We start from the raw sequence: 27,872 nt of genomic DNA on the forward strand, positions 1-27,872 counted from the left end.
GATACTTTCAAAAGACATTTTAATTTTAACGTTTAAGTCAATTATTTATCTAATAAACAAGGCAAGGGTGTAATAAATGAGAAAATGAGAGTGAACAGTTATGCCCAAGTCATGTGGGTCCTTAAGCATTACTTTTCGATTATCACTTTTGTTAATCCATTACCTGATAACTACTCCATTATGGTAATTTATTATCCTAATATCTTTTTCTTAAGTGTTTTAGGAATACCTTCATGGGTCGAGATGTTCTCAGTATCCAGAAGGCAAGGGCATGTTTAAGACGGACTAAGTTATTCTTGGCTCATTGAATGTTGAAGGATTCTCAGTCATATCGATATAGTTGTTAAGAATCATAAATGTTAATTGAATTAGTCGTTGATGTTACAGGATAGGATATCCATTAGTACTTTTAGTTTCAAAATCAATAATTTTTGTTTTTATATTATTAAAAATATCCAAATTTTAGTTTTCGTTTTATACAGAGACCAAATTTTGGATATTAAAAAAAAAACTAAAAGGACACAAAAACCAATAGTTTAATAATCAAGATCATTAAAACTAAAATGAGAATCTATTTAAGAATTAAAAACATTACAATAATACCATACCTAAATAAACAAATAAATTTTTAAAAATTCGAATATATTTATTTGTTATTTTATTAATTTGATTAATTAAATAATGGTACTGCTGTGGGTCCCTCATGAGAGTGGATAAACGTGCACGCCCAATGATAACAACGACTTTTTATAAGAACGGGTGGGTCTCACTCTCACGAACAAGAGGAAAAGAAAAACAAACAAACACTGCTTGAGGTTCAACGAACGCACAGAGTCGATCATACTGAAAGTGATTAAGGGCCGAGTTGCATGAGTTGAATCGGCGGAAATGGGAGCTAGTCGAAAGCTTCAGGGCGAGATTGATCGTGTTCTCAAGAAGGTTCAGGAAGGCGTCGAAGTCTTCGATAGCATCTGGAACAAGGTAGGTCATTCTTCTCTTCTTTGATTATTTCGATTTTCTTCTGTTTTCGACTCACACATGGCGTTGCTGCGTTAGGTTTACGACACCGATAATGCCAACCAGAAGGAGAAGTTCGAGGCTGACCTGAAGAAGGAGATTAAGAAGCTGCAGAGGTACAGGGACCAGATTAAGACATGGATTCAGTCCAGTGAGATCAAAGACAAGAAGGTGACTAAATTTTTCCTTTTAATCTTGTGCTGCTGGTTATTGTAATTTCTGTATGTCTTTCTATCAATTGGCTTAAGTTGAACCTAGCACATGCTATTATGTCGAATTATATTGTGTTGTATCATGGTTATATGATATGATAATTTGTGTCGTGAAACCAACTTTTTAAGAAGCGAAAAACTATGCGGTATGCACGCATGACAAAGTGTTAGTTTGTTTTGGCGCATGTTTCGTTTCATGTTGAATTATGGCCTTGAATAACATTGAAATACCAGCTAATGTGATTTTAGGAAAAATTTCAATGTTTGGTTTTACGTTGATAAATTGAATTGTAAGTCCAGAATTGATGATTTTGAGTTGAAGCACTTTACCTAGCTTTTGCCTAACAAAGTGTTAGTTTGTTTTAGCGCATGTTTGGTTTCATGTTGAATTACCTAGAATCACATTGAAATACCATCTAATGTGATTTTAGGTAAATTTTCAATGTTTGGTTTTACGTTGATAAATTGAATTATGAGTCCAGAATTGATTTTGAGTTGAAGCACTTTTTCGGTTAGCTTTTGCATTGGATAAAGAATTTGATACTGAGTTTTCCTACTAACTTGCTTTTAGAATAAAAAATATCCCAACATAAATCACATTACTTCAAAATCAATTTTAACCAAAATCAATTTGGTCAAAGCTCACTTGAACACATACTTAATTGAGTGTTGAATGTGATTGGGATGTGTGCCTAAATTAATCTTTGTCGCAAATCTTACATTGACATGGTGTGGGGATTTAATTTCTGGGGTAAAACAAACAGGCCCTTACTTATAATATACATTATCTTTTGCTATGCAAAATAAAAAAAAAAAAACAAACAGGCCCTTACTTTCCACTGAAGCATCTGTTTGGACGAATGAGGATAACAAGAATTGAATCCTTGATCATATGTGACCATAGAGGCTCTGAAACCATATCATGAATTAACTCTTGCTTCAATTGGGGATCCAATTCGGTATTTTCCTTAGGAGGTATCAGGAAGGAATTGGAATGTAATAATATCGATTCATACAGATACATAAAAAGGGTTCTCAATTGATTCAAATGCTCTACCTACGATATAGGGATAAAGAAAGGGAGAAAAAACCAAGGATTTCTTATAGTACTGTGGATAAAAAAATTGATCTGATTTATTTCATACTCTTTGCTCAATGATGAAAAGGGTCACTGGGTCAGATTCTACATGATCAAACCTTGTGGAGTTAAATTTTAGATTTAAATGACCTCTACAAAGTGTTGTTTTTTTTTTACTGAACTTAAACAAGTAGCTGACCCCATCTAGTATGAAAATGCTTTTCTTGTTGTTGTATAGTACAAGGCATGGAAATCATCAAGGGTTTTGGAGGGTCATGTTAGAATTCGTACCACACACCATCCTTATCTTTTGGTGTAAAAGAAGGCCACCTCCAAAAAAAAATCTAATGTTGTAGGAATGAGCATTTCATTCTAATTCCCAAAAACATTCTAATTGGCTGGGTATGTCCTTTGGGAAATTTGCTTAATGAAAGACAGCAAAAAAGGGTGATGGCCAAAGTAGGTGGACCTGAAAGCAATACCTAATGAAATCTCTAACGATTCGGGTATGACCTAAGCAAAGTAATCAGTAATTGGTCAAATCATCGTTGCTTTCGTGTAACCGATGGTCCCACGGCTTGCATTTTAAGTCAAAGTTAATAATTTGACTTAATTGGGTAATTATTTAATAAAAGGTTTCATATCTCAAATTCATGGTGGAATATTTTTCAACAGAAGTATTATTGACTTTAAATTCTTCGGTTCAAATACAGGCAAGTTTTTTTGTGTGTATTAATAACGTATTGAATACTTTTTTTTAAGTAAAAAATATATTAAGTAAATAAGATACCAAGCCCCACACAAGGGATGCTGATGTTTGGGTACATATGAGAAGCGTGACTGTTTGCGCTTGCGAGAAATGTGAGAAGAAGATCAATAGAAGCCCTAACAAGATTTTGATCAAATGAAGGAGACCAATAAATAGAGGTGGAGGGAGACTAAGAAAAAAACTCTAGGTGAAACTGTTTAAATGACCTCTATGAAGAGTTGGTTTTTGACTGAATTTAAACAAGTAGCTGATTCCATCTAGTATGGAAATGCTTTGGCTTTTGTTGTTGTTGTTTTATTACAAGGCATGCGAATTATTGAGTGTTTTGGAGGGTCATGTTAGAATTCATTGTGTGCTTTTCAGATGTTGGAAGCCAAATAAGCACTCAAAATTCTAGATTTTCTTTTTGCTAACTTCTCAACCTTGTTACACATTGTAGATTTGGTATTTCTTACCTTGCATTTGTGTGTGTGGAGCGTTGGCTTCTGAAATGAACTGTAAATTTTGTTGGGCAAGCCTTGGAAATTATGGATGAATGGATGCGTTTCCAGGAAATTTACATTTTAGGACTGACCTTATGGGTGTAGATCGTGTTGTTCCAAATATACTTTTGATCCCATTATTATTCCAATATTAAAATTGAAGTTTCACCTTGGTAAGCTGCATAATAGAAGTCACACTGGTTATTGAGGTGAAATCCAATTTTGATTGGAAAACAACACTGAAAGCACCTAAGAAACTGCACTTAAGTCTTATCCTATATTTGAATGATGTATTTTCTGGTTAATATTGAGCAGATTGTTTCTTGTTCTCTTTGACTGAATGGCAACTAATCAGTATTCAGAGCATATTTTAGTATGGATCTAGTGGAGTCATGTTTGCTATTGTTTTGTCCTGTCTTTCATCTGTTGTATAATGCGCTCTTCTTTCTGGTTGTGCTTAGATGATGGTATTGCTTTGGTTGACTTGTGTGATAGTGAGTGGTATGAAACGTTCTTATACTGAATTTTGGATTTTTAACTTGGTTTTGAATTTGACATTGTTTTCTCTTTTTAACACATTGTGACATAGGTTAGTGCCTCATATGAGCAGGCTCTGGTGGATGCACGCAAGATTATTGAGCGTGAAATGGAAAGATTCAAGATCTGTGAGAAGGAGACAAAAACAAAAGCATTCTCCAAAGAAGGCTTAGGTCAACAGCCTAAAACTGTGAGTCTTTGACTCAGGGAAATACGTTTTTTTTTTTTTTCTTATATTTTGGGCTTTTCTAGGTGTATTATGATTATGCACTTATGCTTCCTCTTTAGGGGCTGAAGAATCTCTTATTCTCAATGTTTTGTGACAGGATCCTAGAGAGAAGGCTAAATCAGAGACAAGGGATTGGTTGAACAATGTGGTATGAAATCAATTGCTATGAATAATAACTTTCATTTTTACTTTTGTTGTTCTTGAATTTGGGTTGAAACCTTCATAAGCTCTACTTTGGCCATTTTTTTAGTCAATGTGGGATCTCAACACATAGTCCTCACTCGTACTAGGAAAGCAGTAGGGTTAGGTTGATTGCACTAGGAAATCTATGGGGCCTATTTTTTGGACAGTTGAGGGTGGCCCGATATCAAATCTATCATAGGTTTTGATACAATCTTGAATTTGAACTAGGCCTAACTCAACCCCAAAAACTAGCTCATGAGGTAAAGATTGCGCAAGCCTTTATAAGATCTACCTTGGCCATATTTGTAATTGATTAGAATCTCAACAGTAACACACCTCAATCTCTGTATTCATGTGTTATTTATAAGAGCTTATATTTAGTTCAAATAGTGTACTTATATTTCTTTCTCTGGAAAATGTTATAATTTTAAATGTTTGAGTAGGTTGGGGAGTTAGAAAATCAAATCGATAACTTTGAAGCTGAGCTTGAGGGACTTTCTGTCAAGAAAGGAAAGAACAGGCCACCCAGATTGGTATATAGTAAAGGAAACACAATTTATTAGACTGTTGATTTATCTAAGTCATGGCTATTCAAATATTTCTTTTTGTTTGTCAGACACATCTAGAAACATCAATTACTCGGCACAAGGCTCATATAAAGAAATGTGAATTTATCTTGAGGCTACTAGATAATGATGAACTAAGTCCAGAGGAGGTTAATGATGTCAAGGATTTCCTGGATGACTATGTAGACCGTAATCAGGTTTGGCTTGTATAGCTTGCACTCTTGCCATTTTTCTTTTAAAAAATAAACACTATCACCGAGTAATTTTACCCTTTGTATTGTCCTTTCAAAGAGAGTCTTAGAGTTTGATACCATGCAAAATTTATGAATTGGTATTAATTTTCTGTCTTTCGTATCTTTCATTTTATTTTACAGGAGGACTTTGAAGAATTTAGTGATGTTGATGAGCTATATAGTTCATTACCCTTAGACAAGGTGGAGTCAATTGAAGATATTGTTACAATTCCCCCTGGTCTTGCTAAGGTATATGTTTAATGATTATTGCTCTTTTGCAAATTCTGAGGTGCACAGCCACACACACTAACACATACTGATGCATTTGTAGATGCATATTTTCTAGCTTAATTTTATATAAATAATTGCCTTTCTTTATTACAAAAGCTCTGTCACGAAACTGCAAAATAAAGCAATTTTTTCCCCAAAATAAGTTAATCTAATGCTTAGATTTGTGTTATGGGATTGGGATTATACAGATTACATTGCTCATTCATGCTATACTTTTTTCAGTGTTATATGAATTTTGCTATTATTCACTTGTGTGATAATATAAATTAATTAATTTGTATCTATAAACTTCAGGGTAGTGATCATATTTCAGCTATAGTGGTTTTGGGATCTGTCTGCTACATGTCACTATTTGGGATTGATAACTATGAATGGTTGCAAGAATGTTTTCTTTCCAAAATTAATTTAATGCATTTTTATGCTGGACATTTTGATAGTTCCTGCAGCTTCAAATGTACTTGTTGATATCCATATTTTTTGCTGACATTTCCTTTATGTTAATATTTTAGAATTTTTCTATATACAGAGCTCCTAATTTATTTTCTATTTCGGCAGGTGGCACCTGTGCTTAGCTTGAAGCCTTCTGTGGTAGCATCAGCTTCAGCATCACAAACATCTGTGCGTATCCCTTAATTCTTATTTCTATGAGCTGAAAATATTTCTTGAGTGATTATTCTTGAAAAGTAGGGATTTTTTTCAGAAATCTTCAGTGAATATTTATGCATTTATGCGGTTTATTTTCCATAATGATGTGCCTGCAAAAGACAATTCATTGCATACAGGATACAGGAGGCTTGCTTTGCCTTTCTAATTGTTTTTTTATGGTTTTAAATGATATAAAATAATATTGGATAGGTTCTATTCGGTTTTGGGTAAGGATATATGTATTCAACTGTGAGTTTATGGGAAATTTGATTTTTAATTGTCAAACGTGATAACTTATTGTCAGTGGCATGACTTTATGAGACATTATAACAAATTTGTAAATAGCTTAAAGAAAAATAAATAAAAGATCATGTACATAAGAAATGAAGAAAGCACTCAAAATAGTAGTTTTAGCCCCAGTTTACAATATTTATGTTACATATGGCACAAGTTAATCCAATTTTAACAATTTTTCTTATGACATTTTTCTAATGTAACCTTTTTGAGAATAGTACGTGATGATTGATCATGATTGTAGTTCCACAAAGTGCATGTGGTTGAACTACCAGTTAACACAGAAAAACCTATATCCTTGTTAGATGCCATTTATTGTTGATTGCTCCCTCTCTAGGCAACTCCAATTTCTAATCATTGAATGCTTCTTTTCAGGAGCAAGCTGATGATACAGCTTCCCAGGATAGCAATTCTGATATTGTTGCAGGAACTCCACCTCCTAAAAGTAGTATAGTTAGTCCTACTACTACAACACCAGCAGGGAATTTTTCTACTCCTGTTTCTATGAATGTTCCCATGCCTAACTTGTCGAGTCCACCAGCCATTGCGTCAGCCATGCCTGGTTCAAATTCTGTTCGGAGTTCCTTGGAGATTAGTAGTCCTGTCAATGCTTCATCTTTTGTAAATCAGTCTAGCACTATGAAGGAGGAAGAGATTAATAGTTTCCCTGGCCAAAGACCATCTCCATCACTTTCTGATGTTGCACTTGTAAGGAACATCAGCAGAAACAGCTTATCAAATCAAGCAACAAATAACATACCTCTTGTTTCTGGCAATATGGTTTCCAGCAATGGGCCCCTTGGTTCAGTCCCTTCAGCATCTGAAATAACCAAGAGAAACATATTGGTAGTTGATGATAGACTCGGAAGCAATGGGATGGTGCAGCCTCTTGTATCCCCTTTAAGTAATAGAATGATCATGCCTCAGGTTGCAAGGCCTAATGATGGAACTTCCTCAGTTGACTCTAGTAGTGTCAACGAAGCTGCAACTGTATCTGGGAGAGTTTTCTCCCCTTCTGCTGTTCCTGGCATGCAATGGAGACCTGGAAGCCCCTTCCAGAATCAGAATGATGTGGTACAATTTTTCTCTTGAATTTTCATTTGCTATTCCACCTGCCACATTGCTGTTGTTGATTTGTTGTATTTGAAGTATGAGCTGTTGGTTACTTTTGTTCTCCAATTATATTATGCATTCTAACTTGAAATTTGCTTGTATTTCTCTATTGTTTGCAACTTGTTTATTTGATTTCAAACTGAGAGGTATAGGATATCAAATTCTTCAATTGAATTCTAGCTAAATGATAAATACTGAAGCTGTGCATGCTGCTTATATCTAGAATCCATTATTTTATTAAACTGAGTCATACCTACAGGTACCTAAATTGCAAGCCATCCTCAGTTTTATTGTATTTTAATTTTTGTACTACCTATCCGATACAACTTTACCAAACTAATACCCTCTATCCCTCCCCTTTCTATTTATATTCTCCTTCTATTCTAGAACTAACATACCTTTATAGGGGAATTCCTATCACTATCACTATCATATATATATAATTTGATTTATGATAAATTTTCACGTAGTAGATAAGACAAGCTAAAACCATCTATATATTGATGTATATAAATTATAAAATATTCCGTGTTTTAAGGTATGTGTAGCGAATCCAATGATATGTATGAAGATTTCCAGAAGACTAGAACAAGCATGCAATTTTCAAAATGAATATGTATTCAATAATTTGTCTGGTTTATCACAAATCATATAGGTGATTGGAGTTCATCACAGCTAACGACTGTAGTCAGAACTTGACCATTTCACAAGTTTTATGATGAATGCCTTTAATTAAGATTTTTCATGCATTTTCTTGTCTTTTTCCTTTTTCTCTTGGTTTACTTCTTGAGGATTTCTTATTCTCATGCATTTCTCTTTTCTATCTTAATGAATTATTTGATTATCAAAGATTAGAAAAATCTTTCATGCTTGTTTTAGTGACTTTTGTGACCTTCCATTCATTTGAGCTCGATGCTTCTGCTAATTTATATATGAATGTAATTTTTGGATAATTATGTATGTAGGCCTATTTACATGGAAAATAATTACATGGGTGCACATATATATATTTGCAGAACTGAAATAGCTTTGATGGTACTTATTCATTTTATACTTCAGGGTCAGATTCGTGGAAGAACTGAAATAGCTCCAGATCAAAGGGAAAGGTATTTGCAGAAGTTGCAGCAAGTGCAGCAACAAGGGCAAAGTGCCCTTCTTAATATGCCATCTTTTGTAGGAGGGAATTCTAAGCAGTTTTCTGCTCAGCAACAAAATCCTCTCTTACAGCAGGTACCATTTCTCTGCATTTTTTGCTCTTTTACCCAGAATTTAAAGATTGGTGATTTATTGTCGGCCAACAGCCCTATTTGTGACACTCTCCTGCTCCCAATTTCAGAAAAATTATTGTATAGTTTGAAAATTAACATTTCATGTACACTTCTTTAGTGCCTGACGTTTAAAGAGAGAATTGCTGAGATTTTTGCATTGGCTGGAATCCTTGATTTACATCTTCCCCCACTTTTATTATCTAAAAAATAGATTTTGAAAATTGTTTTAAAAATAGTTTCTAAAAACTAAAAACCAAAAGTACAATCAAGCACACCTTAATTCTTTTGCTATTTTTTTGACACCTGACTGCCCTACATTTCGACCATTGAGCATCTCCAGTCTCGTAGCATTCTGGTAGAATTTTCCTTTGAGATACTCTTAATTAACATGTTCAACAATTTTATTAATAGGCTGGGCCTCAGATAATTTTATTTCTCTTCTGTTTTTCTTACATATATAATCTTCTCTGTGATTGACCTATCAGATACTTTGTTGAATGATAAAATGCATCTTGACAACAACCTGATTTTTTTTCTACAATGGATTAGAAATATATATTTTACATGACATGCTATTTGTGTGGTTTAACTTTTATGCTCTGGTTTGGATGTTCTTTCTATTATAACATCCTACTATATGTGCAGTTCAATTCTCAAGGCTCATCTGTTGCTTCTCAATCTAGCGTGGGACTTGGAGTCCAGTCACCAGGTCTTAGTGGTATTGCTTCCACCTCATTACCGCAGCCACCCAATTCTGTCCATTCCCCATCTAGCCAACAATCATTGCTATTAGTTGTTTCCAAAGATGCAGGTATATTTTGTGTTACTCTTATTCAGCTGTATGATTTGTTGAAGATTGTTAGAGATGTTATAAAAGCATAAAATCATTCTTGTGTCTTAATAGTTCATATTTTTGGTAAAATTGATTCATAATACATTATTTGGGCCTATCTCAGTCTTGATGTTGGAATTAGAAATATATACCATGATAGGTATTTTTGTGAAAGATGAGATACATCACAGTTTTTTATATTCTGCAGATGTTGGAAATTCTAAGGTTGACGAGCCACAACTACATATTTTTCCTGATGATTCGGGGACTGAATCTACTGCTAGTACTGGGATTGGCAAAAATTTCGTGAATGAAGATGAATTGAAATCCACATATGCCGTAGATTCTCCTGTATGCTAACTCATGGGCTTTTATATTCTTTAAGATACATTATCTTATATACTTGTGCAACTTGCTGAAGCATATATTCACACATGCACACACATACCTACATGTTATGTTTTCTGTGTAAACAACTAATAGCCAGTGACTCAGCCATCCTAGTTTGACTATATAGATTAGGTGACAAAGGGAATGGACCAAAAAATAAAATAAAACTAGCAATCCTCACCATTGTGGCATTGTCTATCCGAAGAAGGTAGGATATGAAAACTATATAAATATACATATATTTCAAGTACATGGAGACCACACATGCAGATGCAGGTATAGCCAGTTTCTGATTCTATCTTTGTTTCCTTAATTCCTTCCATTTGTCTTTATAGGAAAACAAATTAGTTCGATAGCATCTGATTTGAAACTTGAAAGCTACAAGACTAACTCAATAGTAATAGTTCTTTAAGCAGTATGATGGGTAGGGCTGAACTGAACTTGTTATGCTTTGTAGACAGCAAAAATACTTATTTATATTTTGATTCATGTTTAAACATTGTGTGGAAGAATCTATTGGGCATATTGTATAAAATATATTCATGGGTTATTTACGTTGACTGTTGTCGTTTATGCTGCAGACAGGAGTACCTGCCTCTCTTCCAGAGCCTGCTCAGACTTCTAGAGATATTGATTTGTTTCCTGGCCAACCTTTACAACCAAATCAGCGTAGTGGTAACCTTGGTGTTATAGGAAGAAGTTTGACTGACCTTGGAGCTGTTGGTGACAACTTCAGTGCATCAACTGCTAATTCTGGCGGAGTTCGTGATCAATTATATAATTTGCAGATGCTTGAGGCAGCTCACCTCAAACTTCCACAACCTAAGGACTCAGAACGTCCTAGGACCTATACTCCTGTATGCTTTCTTGGTTTTAGTAATCCTCATTTTTATTGAATACTCTGTTATCTATAATATAAGATTATAAGACCATTTTTTCCCTTGGTTTTGGTTATGTAGAAACACCCTACGATAACACCTCCTAGTTTTCCTCAAGTACAGGCTCCTATTGTTAATAATCCTGCTTTTTGGGAGAGAGTAGGTATTGAACAATATGGCACTGATACCCTGTTCTTTGCATTTTACTATCAACAGGTACGCAGACTTTTTGGGTACTGATTAGTATTACTCTCATTTAGTTATGTAAGCTTACATTCATTATTTTCTGCAGAACACTTACCAACAGTATATGGCTGCAAAAGAGCTAAAGAAGCAGTCTTGGAGATATCACCGGAAGTATAACACATGGTTTCAACGGCATGAAGAGCCAAAAGTTGCAACAGATGAATATGAGCAAGGAACATATGTGTACTTTGATTTCCATATTGCAAATGATGATCTGCAACATGGGTGGTAAGCTTCTGGCTACTATCAATTTTATTTCAAAACAATCCTATTGATTGTAATTTCTAGTTTTCTCTTTTCTGGTTCTGTCCATGAAATGGTTGATTTTGTTGGTATTTGACACGGCATTTCTGGTTGTCCTGAGTTCTGTGCCTTGATTTGATTATTCTCAGGTGTCAAAGAATCAAGACCGACTTCACCTTTGAATATAATTATCTTGAAGATGAGCCTATTGTCTAAAAGATGCCCTCTAGTAAATATGCGACATCTTGGTTCTTATTTGTGTTTTAGTTTTCACAAGCATTTTAGTATATCGGCAAACGACTTTTACCTTCCAGAGAAGGAAAAATGCCTTGTGTAAAGAGAACAGCACAGATATGTTGAATAAGTTTCCATGCACAATCTTTCTTTTCCGCTAAGTTTTTCTTACTGATGATGCTAAGAAATTGCCAATGTTTGATTTTATAGCTTGTATAATGTTCCATTCTTACTTTTAAACTTATCCCTAACAATCGTAAATTGGTTGCAACTGATCAGCTTTTTAATGAACTGATCTGCCAATGACATTTGACCTTTGCACAAATTGGAATGAGCGGTATGAATAGAGATTTGTGAAGTGGGTCCGAGCCCAGTATTCAAGTAGTAAACATCTTCTCAATGTGAGAAGTGAACGGTGTAAAACTTTTTTAAACTGGCAGTGCAAAACTTATTTTTTTTTCTATTTATTACGCTTGAGAAAATGTTAAAACATCAAATACTTTTAATTAGGCGTTAAGTTTTTTTAATTATGTAAGTAATATCAGCACCATTATCTGGAATTCATATAATTGGATTTAGCCACATTTTAACTACTTATATAGTATTTTATATTGACCTTGGTGGAGCAAAGCCTTGACCCTCAAACTTCTTTTTTGGGGGGATTAACACCCTCTAGATTTTTTGGTTCAGTCTCACAACACTGGTTATACGGCCTGTTATGGTTGTTGGGTTTGGGTCTCATCTCTTTCTCAATTTATTCTTTGCTGTGGAAGGCTCTGTCTTGATTCATTCAACTTGATATGTTGAGTCGAAGCACACGGCGTTTCATTTGTTTTTTGTTTTCTGTTTTTCATTATAAATCAATCCTTTGTCATTGATAAGATGATAAAATTTAAAATTTTGATGTAAATCACGTTAATTTGTTTTTAGTAAGTGACGAATAATGTGTTTCTTTTAGTTTTCTATGGTTATTAAGTGATCTTTTTTTTAGTGACTTTATTTCAAAGTAATATTTGCCGTCCAAAAAAATTTCAAAGTAATATTTTTTTATATAAAAAAAGTAATATTTCTTTTCCTTTTCACAAAATGGCCGATTGCATCACAAAAACCAACTGGCCTCAAACAATAGTGTATTTTATATTATAAATTTTAAGTTTAACAGAACTTTTATCATTAGGTTTTTATTGGATTAGATTTAATGGATTAATTGGAAATTACATTAGCAATTTCCTTTAATTTATTTTTTTCATTTTCAGTTAATTAAATAATTTTTTGACAGTACCTTAAATGAATGAGTTATGTCTAGGATTCAATTGGATCCAAAAAAAAATGAATCTAAGCAAAATTGAAGATCAGATTAAAATTATAAATTTTTAAAATAAAAAATTAAAGATTTTTATTTTAAAATAGAGAAATCAATACTGCAGATTGAACAAAATAAGAATACTAAAATTATATACTAGTCTTTTTAATGAAAGAATAGCCTGTTGAAAACATTTAATAATGAATAATAAATATTAATTATAGTTTTAAAATGTTAATTAGTATAATTTATCTCAATAAATAAATCAATATATTTATAATATAGAAAGTGTTTTTTTTCTAAACAATAAATTACATTTTTCAAAATATTTGCTATGGTAGAAATAAATTCTAGAAAAATTGGAGTAACTTTGTTTTATAGAATACAGAGTATATTAAAAAGAGACCTCGAAATTGGCATCGATGTGATTTTTTCATAATGTACATCTTGCGGGACCTACATACAAGTCATAACTCAACACATTTACAAGTTGACCGAGACATGCAAACACATGCATCTCGTAGAGGCAATATCGTCGACGTTGGGACTTTGCTACCCATTAATGGTACACCATACCTATCAATAACTTTCCACCTTTCAATAGAACAAATTATTGATTCTCAATCAATAATCCTAGAGAGAAATAACAAGAATGCAAGCATTATTTAATTAAATAAACCAAAATAATTAACTCCACAGCTATGCTCAATTGTTATGGTTAAATAGTTTTAATAATTACTCTCCAGTAAATGCTGAGCTACAAGTATGAGATTGGTTTTAAAGTTTGATACTGTTATGTTTAGTTTAAAGCAGTGTTTTATCTTTTTTGTATTACAAGTGAGTTTATAAGAGGATACCTTTAATTCAATAAGTTATAAACATTAAGGGTCAATTGAAAAAAACAATAGTCTCTTGTTTGATTGTTTAATTCAGTAAGTTATAAATAATAGTGCTTGGTGGCCGTAAGCTCGATCCATGATAATTTTTAAGTTGAACTGAGAATTCGACCTAGAATTTAGGAGAGTCCATAACCACCCAACTCAGAGCTTGAAAGGCAAAAGAACAAAAGGGGTTTGGGTGTTTGTCTACATTAACCCCATAGCCTTGAGCCTAGAAAGCAAGGCTTCAACAACTCATCGATCCTTGGAATGACCAATTGGCCAAATGTGTTGTTATGCATTACTCATATTCTATGGACAAACAAATGTTGGAGCAAATTAAGTGAAATGGAATGTAGCAAAAAGGTGGAGTTGAATGACTATGCATATATGCAAATGTGACTTTTTCACTATACTAGGTAGTTTTTGGGTAAATTATTCTTTATTTTGGATACATTGTTCTCATATTGCACATTTTGGGTAAATTATTTTTTATCTTGGACAAATTGTTCTCATATTTCACATTTTGAGTAAATTGTTTTTTATTTTCACTCTGATAAGAAAGTCATGCAAATGTAGTAAAAAAATTGCTTATTTGTATTAGTCTTTAGCGATAATTTTAAACAATTAAAAGTGAAAAAATTATTAAAAAATATGCATTGAATAACATACGCAGAAATATAATATTTATAATATTTAAGTTTTTTTATATAAATAGATTTTTAATTACTTAAAATAAACTCTTAACATTCCAATTAAAAAATAAAAAATAAAACTCTTAACACAATATTCAAGGGGGACTTCCCATGCATACCGGTAATGGTGCAAGGACGGCTGTCTGAGTTCACCGACCACCTGACCGCAGGAGAGCATCGATAGCATCAATAAAAAAATCCAACCTATTGTGCTAATTTTTTAATTGAACCATCTTTTATTAAAATCAAATAATTATACTTGTACATGTTTTTATGTACTTTTTATTTTTGTTTTATATTTATGCAATTAGACTATTAGAGTAAATAATATATGAACTAATAATGGTATACAAAATTCTTTATTAATTATATTAAATTCTAAATAAAATAAACACTAAATCATATATGATTTTTTAAGTTGGATTTAGATAAGTATAAACTGATTTTCAGGTTGGATACTATTTTATTAAAATATTTATATTTTTATTAATAGATTATCTTCCAAACTTTTTTGGTATACAAAATCCTTTATTAAATTAAATTATTATAATACATAAATTAAGATACTTTTAGGTTTTAACTTAATTATATTTACAAAATTAGATTCTGAATTACCAAAAGAAGTTAAAAATATAAAATGGGAAACAACTAAAAAAATCACATAAAATTAACATGTACAAAACAAAAAAAATATTGACACCAACTTATAACTCTATATTAATTGTAATCTTATAGGATGAAGTCTATCACCTTATTGACTCTTTTTAACTTCTTTAGAAAAAGTTGAAAAGAATAGAGATCATAACACTATTCCCTAAAGAAGAGATTCACTACAGAAAAAAAATAAAAATAAAGAAGGGAGTCACGTTAGAAAGTAAAACAGGAATTTATGGACATTAATTAATAGAGTAACTATTAAAATTTAGTTTCTCGTCTCAAAATAAGTAAAATTAAAAAATTAAAGTGATATTTATTAAGAGTATCGGTAGAAAAGAGAAATTAATGTTACTTTGAAAGTTAAATATAACACTTATTTTGTGATGATTTTTTTTTAATGTTGTATTTATTTTATGAGGGAATTGAAGGAGTATAAAATTACACAATTTTTTATGCATGTACATCAATTTAATTATAATTATTGTTTTTTTAAAGGAAATTAAAATTACTGTTGATTTAACACTTAGGCCTTTTTTGGTTAAAAAACATATAGTTGCTCTGAATAGACTAATACTATCTTTAATCAAGTAATTATTATTTTTTGAGAAAGGAATCAAGTAATTATTATTTTCTTAAAATATTAATACGTAAATTAATTTTGAGAGGTCTAACGCATGGACTTTATTAGCCTTTCCCTTAGGCCAACTCTAATTTTAAAGGTTTCTATACTAAATTAAATTAATATTTTTCTAAAATTAATTATAAAACTAATTTTTTTAACTAATACTTAAATTTCTTTATTCAATATTAACAAGAGTGGGGTCTAACTTAAAAAAAACAAGTGTTAAGTCTAATAATGCTTAAATTTCTGCAGATAAAGGTACTTAGGTACCCATATTTAATTATCAATATTATCTTAAACAAATTTGCTTTTTTGAACGAGAATACTTATGGAAAACAAACATAAATAATTTATTTAATATAATATTTATAAATTGTTATAAGAATTATAATTCATTTATTAAAATATTATCAAAATTTTAATTTTTTTTTTAATATTCATATTGAAAGTCATAAATATATATTAACTTTTAAAAAGTCTCAAGTTAATTAAATATTTATAAATAATTACACAATATATTAATTAATTTTTTCTGAATTTAATTATTTAATTTTTATAAATTGTTAACTAATTCTTATTTTTAATTAAAATTTAATACAATAAGACATTATAAATTATTAGAAAAGTAATATTTATGAATAAAATTATAATTCTGATTTTATTATATTTTTTTACCATCGTTAATTTGATATTTTAAAATTCTTTTATCATATATTTAAATTTTTTATGCATCAATAAATATTTTATAATATATAAAATACTTGTCAAAGTATTTTGCAATTTGATTTCAGTTATTGTCGTTTCAATCATGAACATGTAGACCAGTATATATATATATATATATATATATATATATATATATATATATATATATATATATATATATATATATATATATATATATCTGTCTCTAACCGTTACACCTTACAACAGCTCAAACTTAACGCTTGCTTGTTTGACTTTGATAACAAACGCTATTCTTATTTTCTCTTTTATCTTTTTTTCACCTGATTTTTTCTCCTTATTTTCTTTAATTGCTACGGATAAAAAAATATGATTTACTTATCTTTCTTCAGTCTATCCAAAATTAGAGTCAACCTTCAATAATTCTAATAATAAACTTGAATAGATTGAGTGAAATTAAAAAGAAAATGTTTCGTCTAAAGAAAGAAAGAAAAAATAGGAGAAACAGAAATCAATATATATATATATATATATATATATATATATATATATATATATATATATATATATATATATATAATACGTGAGAAAAAGAAAATTAACCGTTATTGTTTTAGATAATAAAAATTAAAAAATTATCATCCTTTCTGAAAAAAAGTAATAAACATTTTTAGTGATACTAATCATGTAGAGTCAGTCTAGTAGTAACGAGAGTAGCATACACATGAAAACTTAAGTTTAATTTTCTAGGTCATCATTATATATTTATACAAATAAAAAATTGTAGTAATAGTAATAAAAAAAATTCAGCAAAAAAATAACAATTTAAATGCACTAACATAAATTTGTACCTTAAATATCAATATTTCTTAACCCCGTATATAAATTAATTTATTTTGGAAACCGTGACAAACTGACATGGTTTTTCTATACATAGAAGAAACCGAAGCACCCACCACAAGGCACCTCTTCTCTGTCTAAAGTCCACTTTCCATTTCACACTTCACACAACAAATAACATCAACACAAGCTCGTGTTAGTATCTCACATCTTTCATCCAAAACCGACACAAAACAAAGCTAAGCCTCTCTTCTCTTCCTTTTCCCAAATAAGCAAAACCAATCACTTTCTTTACAATATCTTTCTTTTCCAGCAATTCAATCTTCCATTTTTTTCTTACCATACCATTCATTTAATTACATTTATTTTCACACCATACCATTCATTTGAACTTTCTCTAGATCCACAATTAGCTGCGACCTTACCCCCCAATCACAAACAATTTATGGAGGTAATTAATACTCTTGTCTTTCTTCACTTGGGCATACTATAGAACAATATTTTCATTCAAATTCAACCGACCTTTCTTGACAATTTTCAATTTTTTTTCTCATATTCCAATCTCATTTTCTCCCCTATGTTTTCTAGAAAAATATAGGAAACAAAGAAACTTTATTTTTCTTGTTCCTCTGGTTTTAGCTTTTCAATAAACAATAGAACTAACGAATAAGGATCAGCCAAAAACTCGTAGATTTATATTATTATATATTAGTAGGCAGAACTTTTGGCGGTTTACACTGTTCAAACTTCAACAGAGGTTGATAAGAGAAGCAAATTAAAGAAAAACAGTCATCACATTAAAGTCTCAAATTAATTAAAATTCTTTCAAATTCGCCAACTCATTCTTATTCATTGTGGGGGTGAAAGAAAAAACTGTTTTAAATTTTTCTTTCCTAAAGCCCCACCTTCACTTGTCACATACCTTTCATTATCTCGAAGGATTAGTCTTTGATTTCCACTGGGATACTGCGAGTCCACCCAAAAACCTTTTTCAAAGAGCAAATAAATAGTACTTGTACCCTTTTGTTATTATCTTATGGGGGTGATGGTGATAATGGGAAAAGGTTGGTTTTTTAGATGGGTTATGATGATTGGTGTGATGGGTTGGTGTGTGGCAGGGCTTGGGGTGAATTGGGGGACTCAAGCCACACACCAGTTGAGGGCAGACACAGTGGTTGAGATGTTGAAGGACAATGGGATTCAGAAGGTGAAGCTGTTTGATGCAGATGAGTCTAGCATGAGTGCTCTATCTGGCTCTGGGATTGAAGTCATGGTTGCCATTCCCAATAACCAACTTGCTGAGATGAATGACTATGATCGTGCTTTGCAGTGGGTCAAGAAGAATGTCACTCGGTACAACTTCAGGGGTGGAGTTAACATCAAGTGAGCCACTCTACTTACTTTCAACTTTTTTTTCTTTGTTTTTAATTGACATTTAAGGGTGTCAATTTGTGAATGTGGGATGTTTTTAAACTTGAGGGAGAGTAAAATGTAAGTATGCAGGTGTTTAATATTTGAATCATGGATCTGATCTGTGTTTATGTGATTTCTTGTTTTTGTAGTTAGTTTGGATCCTTGCTTTGATTTGGCTTCTTGATATGTATGGCCTATTTTAGCTTAGCTTATGAAGAATCTGTGAGGTCCTGTGTGATCAAATAACATTGATATGAGAAAAGAAAGTTTTGTGCCCTGCTTGTGTTTGAGTTTAGGGAGGATAGGAAGTGATGGGAAATAGATTCTCTGCATTCACACATTCATGAATTAGAGCCTTTAAATGAATGTTGATATTTTAAATTAAATTTATAGAGATAAAATATGAGTAGTCCGATCTATATTTAATTGTTATGATTAACTGAAGGCGGGAATGCCGGGGAATCTAGATCCGAAATAATGTGGAAAGGAGGATTTGGATTCTGAACATTTAATTTTTCAGGCACTCCCCCCATGTTCAGTAATTTGGAATCATCAGATGAAAATCACATATTTTATTTCGGTACATAAAATTTAATACACATTTAACCGTGTGATCTTCATCAAATGGTTAAAAATTTAAGTACTGTATGATTGCATGCAAATTTGACTATACTGAATCTGGTTCTAAGGAGACACAGAAAAGTGAACTCAAGTAGTACCTTTTCTAAATATAGATTCTCCTTTTTTGGTACTTGTGGAGTGCCTTCTTTTGAGAATGTTTTGAAAGTCAATTTTAATTGGCCGATTCTACTACTTAGATCTGTACTAGATATTCCTTTTGTAATTAGAAAATTAATTTAAAATTTACACTTTGAAAAAATAATATTGAGAAAACTTATTTCACTTTTTCCTTCACATCTTTGATAAGTAGAAAACATTGGTTCTTGAAGGAATACTGAAAGCCATTTTCTCAATTTTGATTTTTGATTTAGGCATACAATGAATTGTGCATATTGTTTTATATATGGATTCCATAATTTGGAGTTAAATGTTTCTTTCCGAACTAAGTGATTGTTTTATTTTGCTTTGCCCTCCATCTCTATTCTTTCACAGGTATGTAGCAGTTGGGAACGAGCCATTTTTAAAATCCTACAATGGTTCATTCTTGAACATCACCCTCCCTGCATTACAGAACATTCAAAATGCACTCAATGATGCAGGCCTAGGGGACTCCATAAAGGCCACAGTACCCTTAAATGCTGATGTGTACGAGTCTCCACCGAACAGTCCTGTGCCCTCAGCAGGAATATTTAGGCCTGATATAAGTGACCTTATGACCCAAATAGTGCAATTTTTGGCAAAGAACAAAGCACCATTCACAGTCAACATTTACCCCTTCTTGAGCCTCTATGGGAATGACAATTTCCCCTTTGACTATGCCTTCTTTGATGGTGTGGCCAATCCCATAATTGATAATGGGGTTTCATACACCAATGTCTTTGATGCAAATTTTGACACCTTGGTCTCTGCCCTAAAAAAAGTAGGGTATGGGAACATGCCAGTTTTGGTAGGAGAGGTAGGGTGGCCCACAGATGGTGACAAAAATGCTAATGTAGGAAATGCTTTTAGGTTCTACAATGGGCTTCTACCAAGGCTTGCAATGAATAAAGGGACCCCGCTTAGGCCAGGATTTATTGAAGTTTACCTATTTGGGCTCATTGATGAGGATGCCAAGAACATTGCCCCAGGGAACTTTGAGAGACATTGGGGTATTTTTGGGTATGATGGGAAGCCCAAGTTTCCAATGGACCTTTCTGGAAAAGGCCAAAAGAAGGTACTAGTTGGTGCTCAAAATGTGCACTATCTTGAGCCAAATTGGTGCATGTTTAACCCTGATGCACAGGACCTAAGCAAACTTGCTGATAATATAAACTATGCTTGCACCCTTGCTGATTGCACTGCACTTGGATATGGTTCTTCTTGCAACAACTTGGATGCCAATGGAAATGCCTCATATGCATTTAATATGTACTACCAGACACAGGATCAGAATTACATGGCCTGCAATTTTGAAGGCTTGGCAAGGCTTACAACAAGCAATATTTCAACACCTACTTGCAATTTTATTGTTCAGATAAATCCTTCCTTGTCCTCTTCTTTGAGGCCCCAAATAGTAGCTTTCTTGTTTGTCACTCTACTACCCTTCATTCTATTTTTGTAGGATCTTGTACATACATTATTATAGGCGCTATTATAGATATTTTCATCAGTTGTTGTACTTGGTTATACTCTGGATGATATTATAGTTTAAAGATTCGTTTAATAAAGAATTTTATAGAGTTGAGCATTTTAGATCTCGGATGGTAAGCGTATGGCTGGTAAAGGCCGGAAGTTGCTCTTAAGCCTCTAATGCATTTGACTTTTTATTTTGTGATCTAGTTTTGCTGTCCTCACATGTATAGGAAAATACCATGCTATTTATATAAAGATGGATATTAAAGCATGCTTTCCCCTGCTATATATATGCAAATCATTACTATATCTAATTCCTCTAAAATGAGCAATTTATTTTAGAGAATAACGTAAATAATCCTAGTACATATTTGCTTAACCATTGAAGCATTAATAGCACGAATTTCCATACAGTTGAACGGAAAAATAACAGATGATTGCTTTGACAAAAGTACATTAGAATCATCTCCTACGTTAACTAAGCATGTTCTTTGGTTGTGTTTGATTTGGCGTTGAGTCACGTTGACGCCAAAGCTTCCTCTTAAGAGAATTATGTTGAATGTGCTTGAAAGTGTGATTACAAACACACTTAGTCATTGAAATGAAAATCAACAATGAATATTACATACATGTGTGAAAATAAATCATAAATATGTTGGAATATCAATTGTTAGGTTAATTTATCAACTAATAAAATTATTGATTTTACTTAATTTAGAGGAATCAAATCTAAAGCTGTTAGATGCAAGAATCAAATAGGTTGTGTCCAATATTTTCATTAAACCCCGTGTTTTTAAGAAAGTTGCTTCCGCGTCTGCTTTTTTTATTAGCAACTCCAAGTATCTTATTAAAATAAGCAGATTTTAGCTTATTTTTTGCTTTTGCTTTTTGAATAAGTTTAAACAAACGTGCAAAAAATTGTAATAAGTGCTTTTTTTATTAAAAAAAAGTGATTTTTCTTAAGAAACAAACGCACCCATAACCTTTACAAGCAAAGTGCTTCTATTCAAAAATAAAAGGCAGAAAATGTTTTTAATAGGAAAACCAAATCATTACACTTAAACTATGTTTAGGAATAAAGTTTTAAAAATAAAAGAGTTTAACCTTCCACGCTCATAGAGAAAATTCAGTCTTTCTCCAGATATGGTCATAAGGACAAGAGTTTCTTGAAAAGCCCGTTTCCTATACCCATTTTCAAACAAGAATCAATAAACCGAGTGCAAAAGAAAACAGTGAAATTAAAGTTGCGGAATTCTTTTCACCACCTTCCTTTTATTGCTTTTATTCTTAGTTGAAAGTATAGTGAAATTAAAAGTCACGAGCATGTGGATATCGTAATGGAGGGGGATAGTGCATGCCAACTGCAAAATTTGAACAAATAGGCACACCCTCACGTGCTTGTTGTGAAAGCATATGATACTGAATGGAATAAAATTCATGATGTTGACATGGAAATTTCAAAGCACAAAAAGACCAAAATTAGGAAAATGGTGAAATATTGGAAAAATACAAGAAAGCAACAAAAGTGTGGGTATGCACCACTATATAGACAAGAGTTAAGACCAAAGGCTTATTTCAATTAGACATTCTTTATAAGAACATGCATGATATTTACAAGCATGCTTTGAACTTTGGATATGTATAGCATGTTATTTTGCATGATACCATGCTATTATATAAAAATGGATATTAAATCATCCTTTCACCTGTTATACATATGCAAAATATTATATCTAATTCCTCTGAGAATGTAGACTAATTGAACATGCTTTGAATACTTAGCATGTTTTTAACTTTGGATTGTAATTTGTGTGTACAACTTTGGATAATTGGATTATAACATAGGAAAACTATACTTGAGTATAATAGCCATGAGTAAAAATGGTGAAATTAAAAAACAAAATTTCTTCCTTGTATATTACAAGCTATAATCTGCACTTGTATTAGTACTTTTGAAATAAATGAAAAGTATATATCATGGTTTTAAATTGTAAGCAAGAAAAACCTTTACATTGTAGACAATTACGGGAAAGTGCGACTGATGTGGTCATGATGCGATAGCAGAGTGTCAAAATAGCCTGAGTTGTAGTCACAATTATGGTTGCGGACTGCAATTTAAAAACCATGGTATATAGTAACACATGAACTTTCACTACTTGTTGTTGTCTGTAGAAAAAACACCAACAACACCCATTCTCATCTCCATGACTTTCTTGTGTGAATTGGAATGCAAATAGCTTACAAAAGTAGGGCTCTTGGCTGGCCTATACTCTGGCAACAACCTTCCAGACTTGAACCTCACCCCACATGCATTGCATAGTGTCTTTGGACCCAATGGTCCTGCCCTCCACTGTGGGGTCCTCTGAGCCAGACAATGTGTGCACCTTCTTGGAATTGGGTGCTGCACATTATCATCATTATTACTATTATTATTGTTAATTTCATCACCCTCATCATGATCACAATAATCCCCCAATTTCTCCTTCTTCACAACCACAACAACCCCCTCCTCCTCTTCTTGCTCAACATCCTTCTTCTTAGGCACAATGAGTTCACTATCAGCCAACCAATAAGCTTGTTTCAAAAGAGGAGGGTCAGAACTCACCCCATCATTCTGTGTGCTGAAATGTTGCGACCATGTGCTTAGGGTGTGTTTTGTTGTTCTAGGGGCTGAAAGCCTCTTTCTCTTTCTCTTGCTCCTTGCTTTCCCTGGCACAGCAAAATTCTGCAAAGGACAGTGATGACTTAATTGTTGGGGTCTTTGCAATATAGTGCCTGAAGAAGGCTTGGTGCTTGTGCTAGTGCTTGTGGTTTGAACACCACCAGGTGCCAAGAGGCAGCTTGGCCTACTAGAGAAACAGTCTTCCACAAACACTGATAACCATTCCAGGCCAAAATCCACTTCCTGCTGACATTTTTTGGTACCAAATTTAGTTGGAACAATCCACACAAGGCAGCATATAAAACACTTATATATACACACACCAATAAATACTGAAACTTTATAAAGTAGTTTGCAAAGTTTATTAAGGACAAAAACTTAAAAACAGCTTCTTAAAGTGTTATTTGTGCAGTTTTTCAATCAGAATTGGAGTTTCCTTTTAGTAAAATCCACTTAATCTTTTTAAAAGCAAACCTTTGTTACACAAAAATAAAGAATGATGCAAACAACACTTAAGAAAGAAACTGTATCTAAATTTTGTTCATATGTTTACATACATAAAAGAATCACTTCATCACTTAAAATTTAAAAAACCAAAAGGGGAGGAGGGGTTTTCAAGGAAAACCAAGTTGTATAACTTGGAAACAAGTAGGAAGGCAAGAAAATTGTATCAAATAAGTGCCAAAAGCAGAAAAGTATAGAAAGGTAGAATGAAGAGGCCCAAACACACTAACCGTGTTCTGATGAGAGAAAAGGTCATCAAGGGTGGGAAGCTCTTGCTGACACTCACTTGAAGAAACTGATACATTTCGGCAAACATCCATGTCCACGAGCAAGAGAATGAAACTGAGAAAAAGGAGAAAAACAAAGGTAAGTTTGAGTGAGTTTGGTGTTACATGTCACACAGCTCAACACTGTCTAAATGCTCTCTCTTTCTCTCTTTATGGCCCTCTGAGTTTTTGTCGGCAGATAAAGGCAAAAGAAAGCAAATCAAATTTTCAAAAATCAATCGGCGAGAAAGTTAACATCCCTGTCTCATGCACACACTCACCAATCAACATCTCTCGTTTTACATTACCATGTTTACCTCCATAACATCAATTCATCTTTATGCTCCCTTTATTATCTCGTGTCTTCGTCCTTTTGTCATGAAAATAATGATAACGATAGAGTAAAGTAATTGTTTTTTTTTTTGCTAAATAAGTAAAGTAATTGTTCGATATGATAGTAAAATATTTTACAAGACCTTTGTAAAAAAATCTCTTTATTTTTGGGCTAAAAGTAAAAGGGTAGAATCAATTGACTGAACTCTTGCTTGGATGGTTGTTTTTCTTCCTTTGCATATTTCTTGTTTGCATTTGTAACACCACAATTTTTAAGTGTTAGAAATAAATCATAAGGAGAATTTTTTTTAATATTGATTGATAGGATGAATTTCATTTTATACAATTGGTCATTGTTTAATCTAATAACATAGGATTGTTCACACCAGATTCTTGCTCCCCTCCACCAGTTCCTCCAGGTGAAAGCTGATCAGAGGTAGCAATTGCAAGAAAGAGAGTTGGGGGAGGAGTAATGTTGTGCAAAACATGTAAAATATGATCCATGAAATAAAATTAATCTAATGGTTGAGAGTTTGTGGCTCATTTTAGATCACCTATCAACATGATCAACCCTAGCAATTGTTTAATCCCATGGATTGGAATATCCTTATGAATGAGACTATTACTGTTGAATTCCTCATTATATAACAATTCATCGACTATACAGACACTTGGACTATGTTCACAAAATGTTTTTGAATATAATACCATACGCATACGAGCCTATGAGTTAAAAGTAAGAATGCCACATAATAGGACCAAAAATAATTATTTTATTTTAGAAATAAAAAAAGAACTAAAATCAAAACCTACTCTTTTGTTGAAAATTAAAAATATATTTATTCCATTAAAGACAATTTTAGTAAGAAACAAGTTATTCCAAAAGGACACTGAACAGTAAAACGAAAATAAACAATAAGGCTTGTTTATGATAAGAATAAAATTTTCGTTGTTGTTTTCAAATATAATTATAACATTGTTATTTTTTTTTGTTTTATATTTTATTCGAATATAATATTAAAAATAATATTTATTTTATTGTTTTCTGTATAAGTATTTAAAATAAAAAATGCAATATTTTTTTAGCATTAATAAAAAATAGTTTTTTCAACTTAAGTAGCCCCAAACAATCATAATGAGAGCAATTTGTAATTTTTTCTTCTCTTTCATAATTACAGAAAGAAGAAAAAAAAAATATTAAGAGTGTCTCCTTTAGGCAATGGAGGGATATTTGCAGTACCTTTTTTTAGTTTGCAATCCTCTCAATCTGAAGATGCATCAGCCAGAACAAGCACAGACTGGTAGAGGCATGGCAGTCTTAGATTCTTTGAAAATCCTTTTTAACTTACTCCATTTTTTATTTTGAGCACCTTCAAACTTCATTTGCATGTGGTCCAAAGGAACTACGTACGGACACATGGGTTTTCCATTCGTTAATTAGGATAAGTTGCCTTTGCATTTCTTAAATTTAGGTTCAATTATATCTGGTTTTTATTTTTAGGGATAAATTATAACAGTGTTATTTTGATATATATTTTATCAAATTTTTAAGGATAAATACACATTAAAAATAACAAAACTATTCTCTATCCTTTCTTTGCCTAGATCACTATGTAAATATAACATTGTAAACTATAAAATAATAAATTGTTTTTCTAATATCATATAAATTTATTAGTTTAATTTGGATATACATGTCAATAGAAAAAATTATATTATTAAATAATTAGAAAGCATTTTAAGTATAAAATTAACAATTATTAATCGTATAATAATTTATTTTTGAACCATAATATAAAAATGCTTTACTGTATCGGTGTACTCCTATTAAATAATTGATATTTGAATACATACAATGCATTGCTTACAGAATTATATATTTTTATATTATTTACTTTCATTGAATATAAAAGATATTTTATTTAATAATATTTCATTTTATTCCATAAAATGATCAATCTAAAATTAAATTCAGTATTCATTTCTTATAAAAGATTTTTGTTTGAGTTTTGAAGTAAGATATAGAAAAAAGATACCATATATTGTAAGTAAACCACATAATGTGCGGATTAAATGACATAAATTTATTTTATTTTAATTATTAATTTTGAATTTAAATCTTAAATATATAGTTATGGTAGTTTAACAAGAATTTTGTTGTCTATGATATAAATCTTAATGTATTTTAAAGTATTTTATTTACAGTAATATTAAAAGTAATTAGGATGCATTGAAAAAGACAAAAGAATGGAGATGTAAGCATTATCAGCTAGGACATGAATCTTTAGGGGTAACTTTTTTTCTAAATTATTAAACGAGGATAAATTTTAAATAAATAAAGGGATAAATAGTAGGATATTCTATAATTTCATAGTTTAAAGTTGTAGATCATTTTATGATTTTTGTTTTTTTACTGAAGTCGTAAATTTTTTTATTATTTCTTAATTTTTTTTAATTCAACTTTGAAGTCTCGTAAATAATTTTATTTAAATTGATATTTTTATTTTTGGTTTTATTTAATATTTTCATCTATTATTTTATTTAATATTTTCTATATTTTTTATATTATTTTTTTCTTTTTCTATATTTTATTTAATATTTTGTATACTTTTTCCCAATGTTAAGAATTTTTTTTCTGATTGGCGCACATTCCAACGAACTCCACTTTAAGGTCGTATATATAGCTACAACTTTATTTTATTAGTGATTCATTTATAGAAAATATATTAAATAAAATAATATAAAAAATTAAGAAAATATTAAATAAAACAATATAGAAAATATTAAATTAAACTAAAAATGAAATATTAATTTAAATATACAACTTTGTATATTGGTTTTAGTTTTATTTAATATTTTCTATATTTTTGTATATTTTTTTGTTTAATATTTTATATTATTTTATTTAATATATTTTCTATAATTGAAGCACTAATAAAATGAAGTTTTAGTTATATGTACAACTTTAAAGTCGAACTCGTTGGAATGTATTATAATTAAAAAAAAACTTTAATATTAGGAAAAATATAGAAAATATTAAATA

General features: G+C 31.4%; 3 protein-coding genes across 6 annotated transcripts; 2 read left to right on the top strand and 1 right to left on the bottom strand.

Annotated features, from left to right (window-relative positions):
- Positions 1–757: 757 nt before the first annotated feature.
- LOC114383462 (CCR4-NOT transcription complex subunit 3-like) lies at positions 758–11,956 on the top strand. 2 transcript variants are annotated; one of them, XM_028343153.1, is made up of 16 exons: positions 758–981; positions 1,057–1,188; positions 4,148–4,285; positions 4,422–4,472; positions 4,951–5,040; positions 5,124–5,270; positions 5,448–5,555; positions 6,153–6,215; positions 6,912–7,610; positions 8,709–8,879; positions 9,563–9,728; positions 9,958–10,100; positions 10,721–10,996; positions 11,141–11,233; positions 11,310–11,491; positions 11,656–11,956. In XM_028343153.1, the coding sequence occupies exons 1-16, from the start codon at positions 889–891 to the stop codon at positions 11,720–11,722; spliced, it is 2,619 nt and encodes an 872-aa protein (XP_028198954.1). In that variant the 5' UTR covers positions 758–888; the 3' UTR covers positions 11,723–11,956. The 2 variants fall into 2 exon arrangements, with proteins under 2 accessions (XP_028198954.1, XP_028198947.1); XM_028343146.1 differs by having other exon boundaries at positions 759–981; positions 11,099–11,233.
- Positions 11,957–17,526: 5,570 nt separating this feature from the next.
- On the top strand, positions 17,527–21,171 carry LOC114383476 (glucan endo-1,3-beta-glucosidase 8-like). 2 transcript variants are annotated; one of them, XM_028343169.1, is made up of 3 exons: positions 17,528–17,870; positions 18,538–18,802; positions 19,946–21,171. In XM_028343169.1, exons 2-3 carry the CDS (start codon positions 18,600–18,602, stop codon positions 21,051–21,053), a joined length of 1,311 nt encoding a protein of 436 aa, XP_028198970.1. In that variant the 5' UTR covers positions 17,528–17,870; positions 18,538–18,599; the 3' UTR covers positions 21,054–21,171. The 2 variants fall into 2 exon arrangements, with proteins under 2 accessions (XP_028198963.1, XP_028198970.1); XM_028343162.1 differs by having other exon boundaries at positions 17,527–18,802.
- Positions 21,172–22,906: 1,735 nt separating this feature from the next.
- Positions 22,907–24,799, bottom strand: LOC114383496 (GATA transcription factor 2-like). Of its 2 annotated transcripts, none has more exons than XM_028343178.1 (2): positions 24,461–24,799; positions 22,907–23,972 (listed from the first exon to the last, which is right to left on the bottom strand). In XM_028343178.1, exons 1-2 carry the CDS (start codon positions 24,548–24,550, stop codon positions 23,217–23,219), a joined length of 846 nt encoding a protein of 281 aa, XP_028198979.1. In that variant the 5' UTR covers positions 24,551–24,799; the 3' UTR covers positions 22,907–23,216. The 2 variants fall into 2 exon arrangements, with proteins under 2 accessions (XP_028198979.1, XP_028198986.1); XM_028343185.1 differs by having other exon boundaries at positions 22,907–23,969; positions 24,461–24,796.
- Between the last annotated feature and the right edge of the window lie 3,073 nt (positions 24,800–27,872).

This window comes from Glycine soja, chromosome 2 (genome assembly GCF_004193775.1).
Source record: "Glycine soja cultivar W05 chromosome 2, ASM419377v2, whole genome shotgun sequence".
Taxonomy (NCBI): domain Eukaryota; kingdom Viridiplantae; phylum Streptophyta; class Magnoliopsida; order Fabales; family Fabaceae; genus Glycine; species Glycine soja.

What these genes read in the sequence shown, in the direction of transcription:
- LOC114383462 (XM_028343146.1), top strand. Translation starts at nt 889, where the DNA reads ATGGGAGCTAGTCGAAAGCTTCAGGGCGAGATTGATCGTGTTCTCAAG. An exon ending in AGAACAGGCCACCCAGATTG is followed by an intron (nt 5,041 to 5,123) that starts GTATATAGTAAA and finishes TTTGTTTGTCAG; the next exon opens with ACACATCTAGAAACATCAAT. An exon ending in CTTCAGCATCACAAACATCT is followed by an intron (nt 6,216 to 6,911) that starts GTGCGTATCCCT and finishes GCTTCTTTTCAG; the next exon opens with GAGCAAGCTGATGATACAGC.
- LOC114383476 (XM_028343162.1), top strand. Translation starts at nt 18,456, where the DNA reads ATGGGGGTGATGGTGATAATGGGAAAAGGTTGGTTTTTTAGATGGGTT. An exon ending in AGGGGTGGAGTTAACATCAA is followed by an intron (nt 18,803 to 19,945) that starts GTGAGCCACTCT and finishes ATTCTTTCACAG; the next exon opens with GTATGTAGCAGTTGGGAACG.
- LOC114383496 (XM_028343178.1), bottom strand. Translation starts at nt 24,550, where the DNA reads ATGGATGTTTGCCGAAATGTATCAGTTTCTTCAAGTGAGTGTCAGCAA. An exon ending in TTTTCTCTCATCAGAACACG is followed by an intron (nt 23,973 to 24,460) that starts GTTAGTGTGTTT and finishes AAAAAATGTCAG; the next exon opens with CAGGAAGTGGATTTTGGCCT.